The sequence below is a fragment of the Leishmania donovani genome, chromosome 32 (genome assembly GCF_000227135.1).
Source record: "Leishmania donovani BPK282A1 complete genome, chromosome 32".
Lineage (NCBI taxonomy): Eukaryota > Euglenozoa > Kinetoplastea > Trypanosomatida > Trypanosomatidae > Leishmania > Leishmania donovani.
In genome coordinates, this window is record NC_018259.1 from 1,538,035 (window position 1) to 1,558,654 (window position 20,620).

The 20,620-nt window shown below is 57.8% G+C and overlaps 6 protein-coding genes across 6 annotated transcripts; all 6 read left to right on the forward strand.

Annotated features, from left to right (window-relative positions):
- Positions 1 to 1,119: 1,119 nt before the first annotated feature.
- On the forward strand, positions 1,120 to 2,790 carry LDBPK_324090 (hypothetical protein, conserved; the record flags this gene model as incomplete). Its single annotated transcript, XM_003863771.1, has 1 exon — positions 1,120 to 2,790. One exon carries the CDS (start codon positions 1,120 to 1,122, stop codon positions 2,788 to 2,790), a length of 1,671 nt encoding a protein of 556 aa, XP_003863819.1.
- Positions 2,791 to 3,675: 885 nt separating this feature from the next.
- Positions 3,676 to 6,660, forward strand: LDBPK_324100 (hypothetical protein, conserved; the record flags this gene model as incomplete). Its single annotated transcript, XM_003863772.1, has 1 exon — positions 3,676 to 6,660. One exon carries the CDS (start codon positions 3,676 to 3,678, stop codon positions 6,658 to 6,660), a length of 2,985 nt encoding a protein of 994 aa, XP_003863820.1.
- Positions 6,661 to 7,474: 814 nt separating this feature from the next.
- On the forward strand, positions 7,475 to 8,032 carry LDBPK_324110 (hypothetical protein, conserved; the record flags this gene model as incomplete). The annotated part of the gene is made up of 1 exon (XM_003863773.1): positions 7,475 to 8,032. One exon carries the CDS (start codon positions 7,475 to 7,477, stop codon positions 8,030 to 8,032), a length of 558 nt encoding a protein of 185 aa, XP_003863821.1.
- Positions 8,033 to 9,153: 1,121 nt separating this feature from the next.
- Positions 9,154 to 11,253, forward strand: LDBPK_324120 (cyclic nucleotide-binding protein-like protein; the record flags this gene model as incomplete). The annotated part of the gene is made up of 1 exon (XM_003863774.1): positions 9,154 to 11,253. The coding sequence occupies one exon, from the start codon at positions 9,154 to 9,156 to the stop codon at positions 11,251 to 11,253; it is 2,100 nt and encodes a 699-aa protein (XP_003863822.1).
- Positions 11,254 to 12,528: 1,275 nt separating this feature from the next.
- Positions 12,529 to 13,125, forward strand: LDBPK_324130 (hypothetical protein, conserved; the record flags this gene model as incomplete). The annotated part of the gene is made up of 1 exon (XM_003863775.1): positions 12,529 to 13,125. One exon carries the CDS (start codon positions 12,529 to 12,531, stop codon positions 13,123 to 13,125), a length of 597 nt encoding a protein of 198 aa, XP_003863823.1.
- A 5,490-nt stretch (positions 13,126 to 18,615) lies between these two features.
- LDBPK_324140 (GIPL galf transferase, putative) lies at positions 18,616 to 20,406 on the forward strand (the record flags this gene model as incomplete). The annotated part of the gene is made up of 1 exon (XM_003863776.1): positions 18,616 to 20,406. One exon carries the CDS (start codon positions 18,616 to 18,618, stop codon positions 20,404 to 20,406), a length of 1,791 nt encoding a protein of 596 aa, XP_003863824.1.
- Between the last annotated feature and the right edge of the window lie 214 nt (positions 20,407 to 20,620).

The window sequence follows — 20,620 nt, forward strand, 5'->3', positions numbered from 1 at the left end:
CCTTTCGGTGCTCTTCCCAAGGTGCGCTTGCTTCCGTTTTTATGTTCTGTGCTCATCTGGGTGAGAGAGGCGGCATGGGGATCCCAAAAGATGGCAAGTGACGCACTCGCCTCGAACGCTGTAACCCAACCTGTGCTCGTGATGTACATGCATGCATGTGCTGCTGCACGCGTGCGTGCACATCAGCAAGGCAAAAGATCAGAGCTTGCGCCACTGGCCGCGTGCCTTTGAAAGCCTCTTTTTCATTTGTGATTTCTTGTGCTCTTCCCTCATGCGTTGTCTTCCTGTGTGCTCTCTGATGTTCTATACCTTTCACCGCAGAGCCGGTGGTGCTCACTCGCACTCTTATCTCTGCACTGCTTTATTTTCTTGCTGGGCTCCATTCATGGCCTGGCAGCATACGTGTATCTAGGCCTCTCTCTTTTCCGCGGTAGGCTTCTTCACCTTGGACGGGCTTTTCCCGGGCCTCCTTCCGCGCCCCCACCCCGTCCCTCATGATCCGCGCCTGTTTTTTGTTTTTATTTGCTCCCTTTCCATGTTGCTTGTGCACTTGTGCGCTACTGCGCCAGTGAGGGGGAGAGTGGAAGTCATACCCAGTTGAGGCGCTCGCACATGTCGATGGACCGGCGCCCAAGTGCGCCACAGCACCGGGCATCCACAAGGGGTCAAGGAAAGACGTCGGGCACCTCAACGAATGACGCAGCGTGCACCAGTTACTGTGACCATTCCACTAATGTGGCCGACCGCATCATTTCTCGACCATCCATCCACCCACCCGCGCGCAAAAGAAGCGCCTGGACAAATCCGCGTCGACGGCCCCTTTGCTTGGCACACTATTGACGAGGTGTGTGCGCGCCTCATACACTCTCCACCCCCGTATTCATATACGCAATACATACTGCCTCTGCCTCCACCATCACTATCTGACTTCTTCTACGGCACGGCGCGCCGTTTGGCTCGCGTGCTCGTTGTCGTGCTCGTGTTTACCCCCTTCCCGCCGCCCCGGTGTGCGACATATCTGCGCTCTATGTACGTGTGTTCATCCACCAAGTCTTTTTGCCATCTCCTGGCTCACAACTGGCGTCTGGAATAGAGGACGTGCGTCACGCGCCTGCTCAGATGTCGGCGCGCTTCATATCGAGAGCCCCCTCACCGTTCATACTAGCGGCTAGCAGGGCGCAGTCGTGGGTGGACGTGCTGCGAGCCTACTCCAAGTGCTGCGACTACCTACAAGGAGTCTATCAGCCCACGTGTGTAGAGCTGGAGCACGGCCTGTCGTACATGCCAAACTCACAGAGCACGTCCTTGTTCTACTACGGTCTCATCAAGGCCCCGATAGCCCCTGCTACACCAGACAAGAGTCTCGTCCAGGCAGTGCTGAGACGCTACAAGGAGTGTGGAAGCGTTGCAGCGCTTCGGCGCGTTATCCAGGAAGATGTGAACAGCGCAACCTTGGAAGGCGCAAGAGGGAAGCTCGCGCTGGCGTCCACTGCTGGTCTCTGGGAAGCGGCCCTCGAGACCTTGCTGAGTCATCCGCCGCTGATTGACAGCACAGTGCAGCGCCGTGTTGTGCTCTCAACACTGTGCAACAGCAACCAGTGGCGCTTGGCTCTTGGTGTGCTGTATATGGAACCGAAAGTGGATCTGCACCCCATCATGGTTCGGCCGCTCGTACGATGCTTCGGCCGCCTGCACGACCACCACTCTGCACTAAGACTAACAGCGGCAGCCCTGGCGGCTGGACACTCGATGAGCTCGCCTCTTTTCTCGGCGCTTTTGCCGACACTCCAGGAGACGGGAAAGTGGCAGCTAGCTCTGCATGTAGCGCACAAGCTGCAGCTACTTTCAGCCACACGGGCGGAAGCGCGCACCAACGTATCGATCTACAATCAGCTGGTGGACTGCCTCTACGAAGCCGACGTCTACGCGGCCTTTCCCCTGGAGGATGTGATTCAACAAATCGTGGATCGCATGCGTCCCCGAGAGTTGGAGGAGAGGCATAGGAAAAGCCGAGCAAAGCAGTTCCGGCTGCATTCACCGGTAGATGTCTTCCAGCAGTTTCAGAGCGTTCTTATGGCACTGACAACCGTGTACAGCAAGGCCATGGGTGTGCCTCGCTGGTATTCTCGCTCCATCGGCAGCGTTGTAGACAGCGCCTTGCAGAAGAACACGGCTCTCCTTGTGCTTGACACGAACTTTTTGCTGCAGTTAGTGAAGAAACAGCTGCCGCTCGAGCACTTCTACGCGTACATGAAGCAGCAGTATCCGAATCTGCGACAGTACCACTTTTCCACGGTGGTCGTTCCCTTCACTACCGTGTCCGAAGCTCACGCGCACATCTGGGGCCCGAAAGAGCACTTCCCCGTCGATGTGCGAAAGCTGTTATGGTCACGGGCTGTGAGCCTGCTCCAGCAGCCCAATGTGTACGTCTTGTCCATTGCTGGAGAGTACCCGTGCTCTTCCCTGAACATCATCCCGCGGCTGGCATATCGGACAATGCCCGGCAACGTTGCCGGCGCTTTTCAGCGCGATCCTGACCTTCGAATTTTGAGCGTGTGTGCGACGCTCCAGCACTACTTACGAACGGCGAAGGTCACCGAGAACTTGGGAGGATCAACGGTGCCAGAGGGTGTGGCCCTCTTCTCGCTACTCAAGTATCATGTGCGGCGCTACTGCAACACAGTGAAGGGGCCCTGTGTGGACCGCTTGCTTCTCTGCACCTTGGACAAGCGGATGTCACGCGGTGCTGTACAGATGGGCGTACGAGTGTTCCCTTGCTTGTCCCCCTAGGCTTGCAGCACCACGGTGTTTTGTGCCGTATTTGTCCACTTCCCGTGCACCTGTGAGGCGGCGCTGGGCACCGGATACGATGCCGACATTTTGTCATGGATGTGCCGCTCTGCTCTCTGTAGCGCTGTGTCTTTGTGCCTCTTCAATCTCTACGCAAGTGCTTGGCGGCATTCGAGTGCGGCTCGTCCGGTACTGCTGTCTCGCGCCTCTCCCTCACCGTCTTCCTCGCGCTGCCTACCTACCCTGACGGCGGGAATCTCATCTGCCCCTCTTACTCTCTCACAGAACAACAGCAGCAACAAATCAGTCCTTTCTAATGCACAATACAGAGCCGTCACGCGCTCCGAAAGCACAACGCACCGAGCCGCTCCCCGCTCCCTTTCCGCTCTCCGTTACCGCTGTATCTGCAGCCCCTACACGCGCTTGACGTGGGCAACGAGAATCGGAGAGCACGTCGACAAGCTGACGGGCAGCTAGCCCGGTGGTGTGCATAACAGCGAATCGGCATGCTGTACCCGCTGGCTTTTTCCACGGAACCGAGCGGGACCGCTGACGTCGCGCGTGCCTTTACATGCCTCTCACGCTCTTCACAAACGAACGTTTCGGTGTGCCTTGTTCGCGCTCTCCTCGCTCCACTATCTTTCTTGCTTCCATATTTCCTGAGGACACATATGCTATTCCACGCCCCCCCCCTCACCGACCCACACACATGCATGCCCGCGCGCTGAGAACAACAAGAAAAAAGAACGTCGATTCGCCGTGACCGGTGCAGCTCTGCCACATTTCTGCGACTAACCTTTGCCATCCGTATGCCGATGACCTGCTGCACAGACTTCGCTACGACGCCTCATCGTTCTCGTTAACGCGCGAAGTCAATCGCTTAGTATGTCTGAGATTGACGATCTGGTGCGACGCCTTCGCAGCCTTACCGGGTACGTGGTTGCGACTCCTGCTCCTTCTCCAACTCCCGTCGCTGCTGCACCAGTAGAGAAGCAAGTTGGTGAAGGGAGTCTTCTCATCTTACAACAGTCTCTGCGGCGCCACCCTTGCTTTGCTGTGTTTGGTCTCTCGCGAGCAGAGCTGGAGTGCCAGCTTCTACGGCAGCTCGAGGATGCGGTGAAGGCACCCCTCGGCGTCGCGGGTGAGGCGCCAGAGGCGGTAACCTGGCGAGTTTTTATCAACAACGCTGCCGAGGAGCTCGAGACGGAGCGTCTACGTGGTGTTTTCAAGGATGCCGCGCAGAGAATTCATGGTGCCACGGACAAGCTCTTTCGCAGACTTGGCGTCGCCGAGGCTCCTGCTCTTGATCAAGTGGGAAGCGGATATGCTTGCCCGTGGAACGTGCTCACAGTTCTGGAGAACGGCATCTTTTTCGGCCAGGACGATGCTGTGGAGCTGGAAAAGGTGCAGTTGGAAGTACCAAACGCAACGGCGTCTATCCTGCAAAACACGAAACGAGTGTACATCAACACGTTCGACACGATGGCGTGGCTGCACCTGCTGCACCAGATGATGTCATTTCCTGTATCCGCGGTGCGGGCGGTATGGCACGCGGCACTGTACCACTTCCCGACCGCAGCCCCCCTCGTTTGCGTGTATGTTCGGTTAGAGATGGCGGCGCTGGCGAAGAAAACTAGGCTGGAGGCCTGCTGCAGCGAGACGGACACCAAGGACGTCTACCAGGCCTGCCTTCGGTTGCTGAACACGTTTTACCGCCACCTGCCCTTGGCGTTTTCCTGCGAGCTGTACTCCCTCTTCTTCTCGTTTGCGGCGGAGTACGTGCAGCCAGACAGCGCTTCGCTGGATCTACTGTACCGCACCTGCCTGCGCCGCGACGTCGGCATGCTCCCACAAAGCACAGCACTGTGGGTTCAATATTTGAACTGGCGCTCCGCCTCCTTCCGCGACCATATGCGTCGCCGTGAATGGCGCAAGCGGATGTACAACCGCATCCTCTCCATCCCTCTTGTCGGACTCGATGCCGTGAAGGACGAGTACGATATGTTTGTCGCCACCGAGTTGCGCGGGCGGGTGGCGCCGGACGAGAGGATTGAGCTGGAGAAGCGACTGGCGCGCGTCAAGACAGAGGCGGACGACCTGTCGCGACTCATGTACTTTTTCTACCCCACCGAGTGGGCGCCGGCGACCTCCGCGCATGTGCCGTTTCCCTACACGCTCTATCTCGCGCGCCCCCTCACAGTGGACGGCCCCACCGCCTCCCTAAGGCTGAAAGAGTCGGTGCTGTCGCGTATTGAGATGGATTTGTGGAGCCTGTGGTCCACGCTCCTACAGCGCGTTCGCCGGCCGCTGTTCCCCGGAGCTGGCGGAGAAGTTCTGCACTACAGCCGCTGCCGGAACTTTATGACAATGATGGCGTGCTTCTTTCCGCACCAGGCGACACTGTGGATGGAGCTGGTCGACTTCTGCGTCCACCAGCAGCCTCTCCTGTCGGACAAAGAGCGCTTCCACACCGTCGCGGCAGCGGTTCACTTGGCGGTTGCTTTTTGTCGACGGAACTTGTGTGTGCGCCTCTTCGTGGCGCAGGTGTACCACGCCGACCTCGGCGCAACCGAGATGGCGTTCCGGGAGGTGAAGGAGTGCCTGCTGAACCTGCGTGCCTGGCTGCTCTCCTACGTGCGGAGTGAAGAGGAGGGGGCTGCCGCGGAGGAGGCGTTGGAGAAACTGCAGCACATTACTGTGCTGGCGGTGAACTATATGCGCATGGGCAATGCGCAGGGAAAGGCTGTGCATGTGCGGTTGGTGGCGCGATTTGTGATGCACCATGTCGACTTCCTCTCGCTGACAATGGGGGCACTCCGGAAGCTGCTCAAGTCCGGCGCTATCGCGACACCAGCGCCGTTTCTACACCCCTTTCACCTCTTCTGTGCCCACTGGATTTTGCTGGAACTTATCCGCAACCGTTGCCCCCGAAGTGCACTCGTCATCCTCCAACAGTGGTGCGAGCATCTCAAGATGATCCTGCGCTCTGGCAAGAGCAAGGAGTGGAGCTGCGAGGAGTGCGGCGTTGACGAACTGGTACTCGACGCGTGCGCCAACATCCTCACCGCCGATCCGTCCTACGCAGAGGCGGTGGGGACGACGCTAGGAGACCTCGAGGACGTGGCCGGCAGCGATGGCCTTCAGTCTCAGAATTTCCTCTACGCTGCACGGCAACTGCGCCACCGCTTTTTCCTTCCGTGCACACGGCTAGAAAAAGACAACACAAGTGACATCATGCTCATCACGAAGCTACTGCTCCCGCATGCGGCACCGCACCGCTACGACACCGTTCAGTTTCGGTGCCCGCTACCTCAACGACCACTGCTTTTGCGGGGGGCCGATAAGGCGACGACACCACTGTTGGAGGACACCGCCGCCACGCAGGCTGAGCACCACGACGAGGTACAAGCTCCTCGGACCACACCAGCTCACCCGGCGCATGCGTTCCCCGAGGAAACACTGTGGTCGTCTTCGGCGGCAATCCGCAACTCGAGCGCACCTGGCCGGCAAAGGTTTGACCCGGCCCGTCGCGGGCCGTATCCCTCTCGGTTTCGCAATGGGGGTGATGACGCCAATAAGGAGCTCCCAGCAGTGCCCACCGCTCTCCCAAGCCGACTGGCCATTGTGTCCGAGGCAGTGCAGCTTCCCACTCTGCTGGACTGCCTCGCTTCTGTACGCGAGGGAGCGGGAGAGGCAACTGCGGTGGAAGGTAAGGCCGCGACGAAGCTGCCCCCGGTGGATCACCTGGAGGAGTTCATCAGACAACTGCCATCCGTGTACGAGTACAACCCTGATATGGAGGAGGACGGGCAGGAGGCGTCCACCGACTGGGTGTTTCTTGCACTTCTGAGTTGCGAGGCCTTATCGTGATGCTGGCTCTAACTCATAGGCAAGTGGAGGAGGGGTCTTAGCGATGGCATCGTTGATGCATCTTCGACGGCGACGAAGCGGGAGGGCGAGTGCAAGCATTGTGAGGGTCAGGGAAGACCTACGCGTGCTTGCAGTCTCTGCTTTCTCCTGTGTGTTTCCTTCGCCCTAAAAAAAAACGAAAAGACCAGAACATAATCTATCACACCAAAAGGAGGCAACACCGCGGGTGCAGCGCCAAGGAAGACGGGCAAAAAAGAGGACGCGGAATGCACACCCTCCTTTGACCGGCGCAGGCACAAGGCATCCCGCAAGAACCTTCGCTCTTTTTTCGTTGGAGCCTCACTGTCTGCGACTCGCTGACTGCGGCACGGCTGCGCCGGTGGTGGGGTGCGCTAGGGGAACCTACGCGTGCTTGTACAGCCTCTCGTATTTTGACACCGGAAAGCTCTCGAAACCATGGCAGTATCCGAAGGATACAGGCGTTTTTTTGCCCCACTACCTAACCAACTGCAATCGTCTGCGATTGACTTGTGCGTCTTCTGCTCGTTTTCCAACCGCATCACGTCGGCACTTGAACTTCACCTTCTCGTCTCCTGTGTTTCTGGCTCGGCCGACCGCCTCTTCGCTCCTGCTTTTGGCCCTTGCCGATTCACTCGCGCTTGCGCAGCGTCTTTCTCACAGCAGGCTTGCCCGCTTTGGCAGAGGCCATCCGCCGTCGAAGCAGACGGTGACAGGCACCTGCCAAATCAGCGTTATCACGGCTGTCTTTTCTTGTGCAAGCGCCGCACCGCGACGCTGCCGTCGATCATTCAGGATGCTTCGTCAGCTGAGCATCCGGCAGGCGCCAAAGGTGGAGCTCATCTCCCCAACACCGTCCGCGCCGATTCAGAACTTCGACTTGCGACCGATAGCCGCGTCGCTCCTGTACCGGAAACTCCTGAAGCTGTACTTGCGCAAATTCGACACGGACACCAACACAATCATTCGCGCATGGAAGCAGACCAAGTACGAGTTCTGGGTACACCGTAACGTGTCCAAGGAGGAAGCCGATTTGCTAAATATAAAGGGCCAGCAAGTGCTGGAGGCGATTCGCGCCGGCCTCGTGCCGGTGTACCATAACTCAAAGACGAATCAGACCTACTACAAGTACGACGCCGACACGCTGAACGCTGTACACAACCATGTAGACCCCGTGAGCGCCGAAGAATTCCTTCGCCGCTTCCACGACCGAATGGACTCAAGGGATGTGGAAGAGATCAAAGCCACGCTGAAGAAGCTCGGGCGCTGGACAGGGCCGGACGAACTCCGGAAGGAGGACCTCTTTCGCGTCAAAACCAAGCGCAAGGTCAAGTGCACCGACCCAGATGAGTGAGCCCATCACCTTGCCCGCAGAGAGATCGCGCGCGCGCGAGAGAGTCCAGAAGCGTGGAACGGCGGGCTCTTTGTCTCACAGTTGTTGCTGCACCCTTGCCAAATGCCGGCCCACCTCTGGTGGTGGCAAGGGTTAAGCGCGTACGACAGAAGGGAGTCCGGGGCGATGCATCGCTGCCGATGCCCGCGGCCAGGTCCTGGATGGCACGTCGCCGAAGAGACCTGCGTTCAGCGAACGCGCCTGCGCTATCCATGTGGCTGGGCAGGGCGTCGGCGTGACTCGAGCGCACGTCTCACCCCCTGGTTCACACCGTTCGCTGGTGTGGGGGCCTGCGGGGCGGGGGTGGGCAGGTGGCGTTTGAGGCAGGGACCGTGCTCGGCTGCCTGCATCGGCAGCATAGCTGCAACGCGCGTGTCTCCGGCTTCTCCGCATCACGCGATGTGGGGCCTGTGGCAGAATGTACACGTTGCAGGAAAAATAAGATATCTCGAGCAGCGCTGTGTTGAGGCTTTCTCTTCAGGCTTTCGCGTGCTGTTCTCCTTACCTGTGAATGGTTGTGCGCAGCGACGCTCCTTTTTTTTGTAGGAGGGTGGGAGGGGAGTGGGTGAGCTGCTGCACTTAAGTGGAAAAAAAAAAACGCATAAAAACAAGCGACTACGGCGAAGATATCTACGAGGGCGCCCCGCTTGTGAGGGTTCCGCCTGCAGCGATGAGAGGATGCCGCGCTGTGCGTCATAATCCCTTGTAAAGACGCACACCTGTGAACACAGTTGTGCGTGTGGGTCGTCCGCATCGCTGCGCAAACTCCTCCCGCATGGATGAATCCGGTGTGGCCACCGTGTGGGTGCGCGGTCAGCAGCTTTCGCGCTGCTCCGTGTCCCGATTGGTAAATTGCTGACCGATACGACTTTGGCTTTTCCTTTTGCTTCGCTCTTCGTCATCGTCGATGCTTGAGTGACATGGAGGATGCACCACTGCACCTTCGTGTGCCGCATCTCTCGCCGTCTGTGCGTTTCACCCGCTCACGCTGGATGCGGCGCCCACTCAGTGTCGCTTTGGTGCCCCTTGCGTCTTCTCTCTTCTGTAGGGCTGTGCGGTGACGGAGTGCGCTGCTGCGTAAAATGGAGCGGCACAAGAACAGTTCTGTGTTCTTGACAGGTATTAACGTTAGAGATGGGCGAGGTCAGGACTTGTCTGAGGATGAGGATGAGGGTGTTGGTGTCCTTGTCCCGTTCCGTGTGCCCCCCATGCCGCGCCCCGTCGTTTCGCATCGCTATGTGTCTCTCAACCACCCCTCCGGCAGCCGCAGTAGCGTGTCCCGAACGCTGCTGCACTGGGAAAAGCAGATGCTTCTCTCACGCCTGCAGAAAAATCCGTGTGTCGACACAGAGGTCTTTCAAGAGCGTCTTTCACGGATGAAAATACGGAACGATCGTCATTACATTCGCCAGGTGTGCGACAGGGTGGCGGAGGCGCGTCAGGCCGAGGCGACGGCGAGGCAGGCGGCCTTTTTTAGCGCAGAGGAACGGCGCGACTTTATCTTCTACAAGCACCACCATTTGGTGGAAATCAAGCGACGGGAGCAGACTCTGACGCGGGCGCGCAAGTGGTCTATCATCGTCGTGTGCCACGTCTTTCTTGCGGCTCTCATGCAGGAACGACGAGTGCAGGAGGCGCTGGACACTTTTAGTTTCTTGTTGGCCCCGATGATTCGGCGATTCCTCGCGCTGCGTGCGCGGCGCCGAGAGGCGGAAGAGCTGACGCGCCGTCATCTTCGAGACATTCCCTTCCCCTTTCCACATGTTATACAGAGTATGACCGGCACGTTCTTCGAGGGCTGGCCGCCGGCGCTGCTAGAGAAGTTGGTGGAGAAGTCGAAACCGTGCTACCTGCGCAGAGGAAGATACCTGATGCACGAGGGAGACGTGGGCCGCGTTATGTTCATGATCACCTTGGGCACCGTCTCAATCGTGCTCCGTAAAAAAGGCCGCGAAAAGCGCCGCACAAAGGAGAACTCCAGCGGCGTCCTACAGATCAAGGCACCTTGCTACGCGGGTGAGTTTGCGCTGGTCTGCAAGGAGCCGCGGTCGGCATCTATCATCTGCGAGACGGACATCGGCTACTGGGCCGTGTCTCCGGAGGAGTACGAGGAAGTGGCGAAATACCTCAGTCCGGCGGTTGCCAGCAAGCAACGTGAGGCCACAGATGTGCGCCGTCGCCAGAACCTCAAGCGCTTTTTTCCGCTGCACGTGGCGTTTCTTCGCAACTTCCCGTACTTTGCACAATTCAGCGATAAGAGTCTGACGCAGCTGATTGACAGCGTCGAGCCGATTGTCCTGCACGACGGCGACTATCTCTTCCGCGAAGGCGAAATCGACTCCTCAACTTACTTTGTACAGGACGGCGAGGCTGTCTTGCGCGACCGCGACGGGGCTGATCGAAAAGTCTTGAAGGGCAGCTGCATTGGCGTCTTTGAGTGTTCCTGCGGCGTTAACGAGGCGAAGCGCAGCTCCATTGTGAGCGTGAACTACTGCGACATATGGCGCCTGAGCCGAGATGTGTTGATTGAGATAGGTATGAGCGAGCCAGCGGCGCTGCTGCACTGCCGCGATGCAGCCAAGAAGGATCGGGCGCTGGAGATGCACAAGGACAAGGTGGCGTTGCAGTGTTTCCGGAAGGACCCATACATGTCCTTCTGTTGCCCTCGCTCCACGCTCGCCCACCTTTTCGAGGCAAGCACCCCGACCGTCTTCCTCAACGGTGAGCGCCTCGCCCTCATGGGAAAGACCTTGAATGCCCTGTCCGTAGTCATGAGCGGTGTCCTTGACATCACCATGTCACGGAACGAGCAACACATAACCATGAGGGTGCACGTCACAGCTAGCTGCGTCAGCGATGCGGCTTTTCGAAACGCTAGCGCCCCGTTCCGCGGTCTGAGCCGCGTCATTGGTGCATATGAGTTCGCCTCGTCACTTTCTCAGTACGCGTGCACCGTGACGAGTGTTGGGCTGACAGAGGCCTTCGTAATTGAGCGGGCACAGCTAGACATGAAGGTCCCTGCCGCCCTCCGCGGCCTGATGCACGACAGCGCGCGCAGCAGGGAGTGTGTCAGTCGCGCCTACAAACAAGAAAATGCGGGACTGCTCTACAACGACGAAGCCTTGAGCTTCTCACGGCTCTACAGAGAGCTGCGGACCCTCGAGGGTGAGACGCGCAAGTGAACATGTATATACCCTCCATCCACGACCCGCACAGTAGTTACATGTGCGCAAGCGCGATGGTCCTCCTCGCTAGCGATATCTGCTCGTCTTATTACGGTCAACCACCGCTTTTGTTGTTGCTTCGCGTGAGTGCCAGTAAAGCGTTCTTTCACTTCTCTTCCTTTAGTGCGCCCTCCTCCTCTTTTGGCTTGTCTCCGCGTTTCCCGATCTCCCTCATTGCCCCCCCCCCTCCCCGGCCCCAACACACGTACGCATATTCATACCGACACCCCTGACGGCTTGCGGCGTAGAAGAAACCTCTATTAGGATACCATGAGATACCGCTCCTGTACTCTGCCACCTGATCTTGACGGTGAGTATGCCGCCAATACTGATTCAGGCGGTGGCGCACATGTGAAACATATATGTGTGTGTGGTTGCGTCCGTGTGCGTGCTGGTGTGTTTGAACTCTACATGTAGTCCCTTTCTTTGGCAACCTTCCCTTGTTTCTGCGTTTCCTTCGTCTTTCATGTGTGTAGTTGTCGCCCTTTGTTTTCGCCTTTGCATTTTGAAACTCAGCTGCCCAAGCTTCCACCCTGATACACTCGCAAGAGCATCGCTACTTCTGTAGTGCAAAAGGATTCAGCGAAGACGGAAAGAGGCAGTAGCCCCTCCCCTGGATCACGGCTCATGCCATTGCTCACCTCATGTGTTTTTGAGCGGATGAGGTTCATTCCTCGGCGCCCACTTCTTTCTCCGCCTCGACCATCATCCGTGCCAATGGAGGCAGACACTGTCAGTGTAACGGATGTCGACATCATGACTTAGTTGCGAACGCCCGCATTTTGCGCACGCGCCTGACGCACAGGTGCCGCTTTTGCCATTTTTCGCGGTGTTGCTCGCTTTTCGTCACGAAGTGTTTCATGCCTTCCCTCTGCCTGCACAGTGCACGTATTTCGCAAACATGGAAAGTTCTCTCCCCCTCCCTCCCTGTCTTTCTCACTTCGTGGCTCGCTTTCATTCTTCAAGGTACTGGCCACTACGACCGCACTATCTCTTTTCTGTTTTTCTTCTCAGATGGACGGTGCCCCGCCAAGTGCGGCTGTCGGCGTCATCTACGCCGACGAGAAGCCGTCGCGCCGCGCCGTTTCCATCAGCTCCGTAGACTCGGAGCCGATTGTGCGGGCGGCCTCTGCGCGGTCTGTCGCGTCCTCCGCCTCGCATGAGGGCGGAGGCAGAGCACCGCGAGGTTGGCTTGTCTCCGAAGGCGATGACGTACCATTAGACGACGCCGGGATGGCTGACGCAACCCTTGTACTTCCTATCAGGCAGATTTCAGAGGCCCCAGTGGCGGTGGTCAGCGCCATCTCGGCAGCAAGCCGCTCGTGCGTTGCGGAAGCCGTTCCCCAGACACTCCCAATGGACGTCGGAACGCGGCTGTGCCTGTCTGATGGCACGTTTGTCGGCTATGTCTCCTCAGTGCTCGGGCCGGTCAAGCAAGCCTTCTACGTAGTGAAGTCGACGCGCGATGACTTTCACGAGCTGATAGGTGATCACCGTCTCGCAGAGGCGGTCCCACTTCACTATGATCTCCACCATCCACAAATCATGTACGACCCCTTCGAGCAGTGCGATGCCGCCAAAGGCACTGACGCCAGCTACATCAACGACGAGGAACTTCCCGAGTACGTCCGTCCCGACTTTTCGGACGACGAGAAAGAGATGGAGTGGAAGCGGCAAAAGCGTCGCCGCGGTGACGACAACGAAAGCATCAGCTCCGACGAGATGCAGGTGGATATCGAGTGGTCCAAATTGCAGCTCGATGAGGATGCCGTGCCGTGTGGAGATCCACATGTGGTGATTCCGCAGTGGATTCGAAGCGCGCCACGATGAAGCGGGCACGCCAATGCACGTGACGGCGGGGTACTTGATTTCGCGTAAACGACACAGACGCCTTTCGCAGATACGGCGCCTTGCAGGATAACAAGACTCACTACTCCCATGTCGAGCCCTTTTTTTGTTGTTGTTGCACTTTGAACTGCGGCGCAGCAGAACGCGGGACGTGGAGTGCTCTCGCTGGATAGAAGGTGAGCTTGCCACGGCGTGGTGGTCAATACTCAGCCATTCCTGCTGCGCGCACACCCACGAGGGCCCGCGACACGGCATCGCTTCTCGTCCAGTGACGACAGACGCACAAGTGCACAACCTCCCACTCCTCCTCTCTGATTCTGGCTCTCGATTGATCTCCCTCGCCTTCAGAGACAAAAGTATTCAACGGCGATGTCCTCATAAGTGTCGCGCACCGGCGTTCCTTCTCACCTTGTCAGTGCTTCATGCTTTGTTTTCCTGGCATTCACATAGTGCTCAGGTGAGCCTTCGCGATGCGCCGGATCACCCGCTACCGTCGCACCACACTCGTCAGCACGGTAGAACAATAAATGTTTCGGAACAGCTCTGCACATCGTGTGGTTCTTCTTGAAAATAAAAGAGGTACAAGGTCGATGAAAAGAACGCGTGCGATATACCCACTTCCCCAAAGGCCGGAAGCGTGAAAAAAAACACGAAACTGCAGGCACGGCGTGTGGAGAAACTTGCACTGCATCGGCACTGATTAGCCGATGCCCGCTGCGCCGCGCGGGCGGCATCGTGGAAAGATGATGACACAGGCCTCAGCACCCTGGTCCGCAAAAGAGGTTGTAAATCGGCTCGTGATGACCGCCTCCCACTACCTCACGCAGGTTCACACCATCGCCGGAGACGATTTTGCCGCTGACACGGTTGTGACAAAGGGGGAGGATTGAGCATGTGGCGGTAGGCCGCGAGGTTCTGGAGTACTGATCAGAAGCTATCGAGTGTGGAGGGGTCCAGCCAAGCAACGCGAAAGGCGACGCGACGTGGCGAAGGGGCTCCATCTTCTACGACCAACTCATGAGGCAGCTCGAGACGTTGACAGCGAAGCACAGGATAGACATTCTCACCATCACTGCCGCGACAGTCTGACAGCTTGCACTGCTCTACACCCTCATCAACCTCGACGTGCTTCCGCTGCAGCTGTTCAAGCAGCTGTGCAACATGTTCCCTATGATCAACACCGCCCACCTTCGACGTAAGGACTCTTAATCGACGTAAAGTCGCGGCCCTGTCAAAGCTAGCTGCGGGCTTGACTGGTGCCGACAACACCTGGTGTGTGCAGGGGCGGAGAGAGGGAGGGAGAGGGTGCTGCCGACGGTGACTATGAGCGCATCGCACCCTCACTCACCACGGAGGCCTCGACGCTAACTTCCATCAGTCCTTCCAAGGAAAGCTTCCGACGCGACGCCGTGCTAAACATGTCAGTGCAGGCTCACACACCACACAGGGCTCACCGCCCACCCCGATTTCACCCTGTAACCTTGCGCGCAACAAGATTGTTGCGCACATCACTCCGGCGCTTTACGCACTTCCCCATCAGACGCGCATATCGCTGACCTTGCATTCGCTTTGCCCCACAAACCGCTGCGAATGCTGCTTGCGGAGGCGCATGATGAGCAGCCATACCGTTGCGCTCGACGCACCCACTCTTGCCAAAGGCGTGCGGATTCCGCGGAGGGCGGAGTGCCCTCTGCCGCCACACCCACTCAGAGCGATGCCGGTTCCTTTGCCGACGCACATGCAAGCGAGCAGCCCGGAGATCCAGAAAAAGCGTCGCCGATTGCGAGGATTCCATTTGTGAGCCCCAGGGGCAAAAATGTCGTCGATAAACAGGCCTTAGGGCACAATACCACGAACACGACCCCTGCTTGCTGTCCGCAGAAGCTGGTACGGTCTGTCGTACATCTCAGTCCAGCACTCCGGATACCCCAAGATACGGCGTGATACATGACAGATGGAAAAACTGTTGGTGCCCCTTAACCTCGACATACACGCGTACGAATACCGGGCATATCCCACACCGGAGGAGATGCAGTTGCTAGCATTTTCGAGTGAGAAAGCAGGACGTAACCTTCTTCAAACACCGCAATCGCTACCAACCGCAGGGCTCTAGCGTGAGGACTCACAACAGCACCTTGTCCGCTGCCCCCTGCATGGGGGCACCCCAGAAGGAAACAGGGCCCCCAAGCGAGAGTTTCGCTACTGTGCACGCACAGTGGGAAGGGTCGTCAAACTAGATTGCCGAGTTCATAGAGAGCTCACAGAGAGTAGCGGAGCTTCTGCTTGCGCTCCACATGAAGCCGACGCTACCTTTTTGCGGAAGTCGAGCGTACTCGGCCTTCATCCCTGGCCTCCAGCTCCTCCATCACGCGTGCAGGGCATCTCTGCGAAGACGGGCACAGCAGGTTACGAGAGACACACAGGTCGCACCCATTCCAACGCATGTGCTACGCCTTCGCTGACGACATACAACGGATTCCTACGTGACGAGAAGGTATCCACCAAGCAGCAGGCAGGACCTTGGTCGCTCTGTTTTCACGGCTTTCGGTGAGTATCCGAGGCGTGATGGAGCGGTTACGAGCGCCGAGTGGCAACGCGCACCGCTGCATGCTGCCATGCGCGAATGCTTGCACTGCAATATACGAAAAGGGCTAACCGTGGTCCTCGAGGGTTTCATCCTTTTAGAACTGACGCTATCTAGTGTAGCAGTTGGGCGAATCCGCTTTCTCCTTCACCTGTGCGGTGACGCTGCCGATGGCTGCCGAGGCCAGATGGAGGGAGAGAAGGCAAGAACTAGATGCCAAATCCGTGCTCTGAGCATGCGATATCTTCGCTTCTGTCATGCGTCACAAAGAAACTGTGGCAGAAGTCCGAGTCGACATCAGGGGGCTTGTATCCTTCTGCCGTTCAAGCCCCCTATGTCGCGGCTTCTTTTTGGATGCCCATTCAGTTCTTACACACATCCGACTCTGGTTACTCATCGTTTCCTCTCACGAGGCTCCTGATAGCCGTGGACCTCCTGCTATTTCTCTTCTGAGCTTACTCTCGCCCACGATCAGCCGTCAATAACTACTGCAGAAGCGGGCCGTTGACGGGCTGCACTTCGTGTAAGGAGCGGCTTGTCATACAGGTCGGGGCCACTGCCCACCAGACTGTTACAAGTGGCTACGGAGAATGCTCCCTGTCTCCTTCACTTTCACCTTCGCTACTGCGGTCTCACCTCCTGCTATGGCAGAACCCTGTTTCCGCCGCTAAAAGGCAAGCGAAGCGTTCCTCTTTTTTTTTTCAGTGTAGTAGCCTCTCCTTCGACTGCCTACAAGTCAACACGCACACGCGTCCGGAGCGCCAGCTCCTCTACCTGTGCTGCGCCACGCATGTGTTAAGGAGCCACGCCGACCAACACCGTTTGGCGCCGCACTGCCCACGGCGATTCCACTCCGTACAGCGCAGGTCAGACCGAGGATTACTTTCCCCATCAGAACAGCACAACAAACGCACAAGGGAAGAAGAATAATAAGACAACAGTAGGTGAGTGCGTATATTCATTGAACCGTCAACAGGATTTGCCGTGAGCTGCTGCACACGTGATCGTGCCCGTTGCTCACTTCTACGCCGTGTCAGCCCAGACTTCTCCGCTGACGCCACGAGGAGTGGCACTAGAACCTCAGATACGACAGTGCGGTGGCCGCTGTCGTTGGACAAGACAAGTGCCGGCAATCCATAAAAAAGTATAAGAAGGCTGTCCGCATCTTTGTGCGCGCTCGCTAACGCCAAACGATCCCCTGACATTTTCGATGGAGTCTGTTTTGTTGCTTGGCGACTCCATCACCCAGCAGGGGTACTGTTCCGGATGGGTTTCCACCGTCAGCGATGCGCTCGTCCGCCGTGCCCACGTCGTCAATAGTGGGCTTAGTGGGTACAATACACGGTGGCTGCTGGACGTACTGCGTGATCCGAAGCTCTGTGAAAGTGTTATTCCTGCTTGGGTCCGTGAGCCACTCTTTGTTACCGTGATGTTAGGCTCCAACGACAGCGCGGAAGGAGGGCAGAACGTTCCCGTACCCGAATTCTGCGAAAACCTCCGAGCTATCGTTGAATTTGTTCTCTCGAAAGTCAATCCAAAAGGCGGCGTGTACGTGCTCACGTTACCTCCCGTCCACCAAGACCTCTGGAACGCGAGAAACCCAGAGAGGAGGAGACACTATTCAGCTACACGTCTCTATCGCCGCGCTACGCTGCAGATTTTGCGCGATCTCAGCACCCAATATCCACTGCGTGTGTTTGCGGTTGACACACAAGCAGCGTTCTTGAGCTACGGTGCAGCCGAGCCGTCGGAGTCGGAAATGGATGTGTATGATCCACAAGGTCCGTGGACATCACTTCTTGTAGATGATGGTCTTCACATCAACGCTGTGGGCGGTCAGCTTCTCAGTTCCACCTTGCTAAGCGCCGTGCGCAGGTCACCGGAAGGCTCTAGCCTGCTACGGAACGACGAAGAGGTGTGGGCAGTGCCTGACTGGCGCACGGTGATGTTGCGGCACAAACCTTCGAAAAAGTGAGCCACCACGGGCAGACATCCGGGCGTCTCACCAATGCGTCGCATATGGCCTTTTCATGACGCACGCCAATTCCCTCTTGGACATCACTACTCCGTGACGTGTGAGACGTGCCTTCCCATCAGAGGCGACAGAGCGGAAACGCCTGCCGCTCCTCCGGCAGATTGCAACGCAATTGGGTTTCATTGCCTGCTCGCTAACGCATCCGACTATGTTTTCTTTCACGCTTCCGCTACAGTATCTGCCTCAGTATCAGAGACCTGCGCGCAAAAAAAAAAACAGCGCCATGCAGCCTTGTACCTTTCACACTTTCCCCCAACCTGCCGCAGATGTGAGCAACCCCTGCGCGAGTCCATGCCCTCAAAAAGATGATAGCGCCGCGCTTTTGCACCGTGTTACTGGCGCTCGCCACGTTTCCTAAGACAATCGAACCTGTGTGCCTGCCAACGCATAGTGTCGCCATCGCTTTTGCGTGCTTCACGTCGCCTTCGCCTTGACTTTCGCTCACTGCTCCGGTCTCTCACAAGATCGTACAAGGGCTGCGGCTTTATCTTTGAGCTACTATATCAGCGTTGCGTGCAGGGATGACATCCCACCGCTGCGAGCGGGCTTCCCCCGTTACTAGAACTTCTCACCCTTCACCCCTCTTTCGATCCTTCCGTCCACGCGGTCGCTGCTCTGTGGTGCACGGCACCGATTGTTATGCTGTGCGTGTGCATTGATGTATATACATGTATATATTCTCCAGCACCACTACATCGTCTACTGCAGCGCTGGCACGTCTCGCTCGCCTCCCCGCGCCCACACTTACGCCACGCGCTCAGCACATTTGATACCGAAGGGCATTCACCTACGCTCGCCCGATCTGCGACCCTGCCACTGGACACTTTCATCGCTGAACAAGCCACAGGACAGGATGGGGAAAAGCACCTCCGTGCACACCCTCAGAAGCCACCGCCGCTTCATTACAGTGCGCACGTTGCTCCCGATTCTCATCTTTATTTTCTTGTGTGGCGCTGTGAGCACGATATTTCTAAGCAGTCCCGATCAATGGACGGTTGCACGGACACGGGAGGCGACCACTTGGCCACCTAGTGGCGAACTAACCACTACCAAACCGGGTGAGCCGAGGCAGAGCATGACCCCGACATCGCCGATCACGACATCGGCACCGGCAATCGACACCACCGCTGAGCCGACGTCAATACCAGCGGAGCAGACAAGTACGTTTGACGGCCCAGCAACACCGACGTCTGCGGCGTCTGCGAGCGCTACTGGCGCTGAGGAGAGCGGCACACTGCTTGCAGACCCGACGACGGAGACGACGAAGCAGAACCCGGCGATGAAGGAACTGGACCGGTGGACGAAGATGCAACTCCCTGCGGACTGGATGGAGTGCATTCGGCAGAACCTGCAACTCGACAAGCGCGGGCGGCCGATGCGCGCGGTGACGGCGATGACGGACGCTATCCCGCTGCTGATTACGCCGCTGACTGGCGACGTAAAGTTCTTCCCGTACTTCGTGTGCTCGATGGACGTGGCTGTGCGGTACCATTACGTGATCCAGAACGAGCGTGAACCAGATACGACGGCGGTGATCGACGAGTTGCAGCGCCGCTTCGGCAACAGCGGGCGCTTCCTTGTTTTGCGCAACCGATACAACCGCGGGTACTCCGGGAGTATGAACCAGGGCTTCGAGTGGGCGCTGAAGGAGCGGACAGCGGAGGAGGTTCCGTGGGTGTTTGCGTGCGGCGTGGACGTGATCTTCGAGCCCGGGCTGCTTGCGAACATGGTCAAGGTTGTGCAGGAAAACACCCGCGACGATGCTGCGATGCTAGCCGCGCTGCGCGCGGAGGTCGAGCTAGAGGAGCGGCTTGTGCGCGAGGGTAATTACTCCTACTACGAGCGATGGGCGCCGCGTGGGCGTCCGCTCAAGGTGCTACGGAGCGGGTATCCAGGCGTGCCGTTGAACGTGCGGACCGCGCCACTGTTGCCACACCGCATTCGGTACATGGTGGCGGATGAGAACCGCGAGAGCGGGATTGTCACCCCTGCGGAGTTGCGCAAGCGGTTCTTCGGCAACTACGTGGCGACTGTGACTCCTGTCGAGTATGCCCTGGGCACCATTGCGGTGACGCGGCTAGCGCTGTCGACTGTTGGGTACTTTGACGAGAACTACTTCCCCGCATACATGGACGACATCGATCTACGTTGGCGGCACTTCGCGTATGGGTTTGGCACACTACATGGCGAGCACAACGGCCCCGTAACTCGCTGGCACCACTACAACGCTGCGAACCTTCGCGGAAGCCCATTTGTGGATCCGGACCTGCAGAAGTATGGCACAGAGGACAACTACAGCCGCCGCGCCTTCGTGAGCTATATCCGACGCTCTAAGGGCATATACGACAAGCTCAAGTACGGTCCGCGTGACGTGGACGGTGTATGGCGTGAGGCTGTGCAGGAAGCCGAGTACAAGTACATGCATTTCAATGTGTCCCACTTCCCTGCGGACACATGGGTGCTTGATGAGGATGCGCGCCGATGCATGTTTCACCACACGTACAACTACGAGATGCAGGCCTGGAGTAGGCCGAGCGACTGCTCCTACAATCCGCGGACGCTGGAGGAGAGCGGCATCCTTGGCGTGGACCAGCTGGCGAACTTCAGATCAATGATTGAGGGGAAAACCTTTGATTACCAATGACAGCAGCAGGCGGCCGGCGAAGGCCTCGTGCGGTAGCGAACAGTAGGTAGATGTTGCGTGACAGTAACTCCATCGCGTATATTCCTTTGACGACCATTTTTTTTTTCCTGCAATGGGCGTTGACGTAGCTGATTACAGAGGACACATCAGCGTGGTGGCAGGGTGCAGTGCATCCTCACCATCTATGCCCTTGCGGAAAGGAGCCAGACAGCCA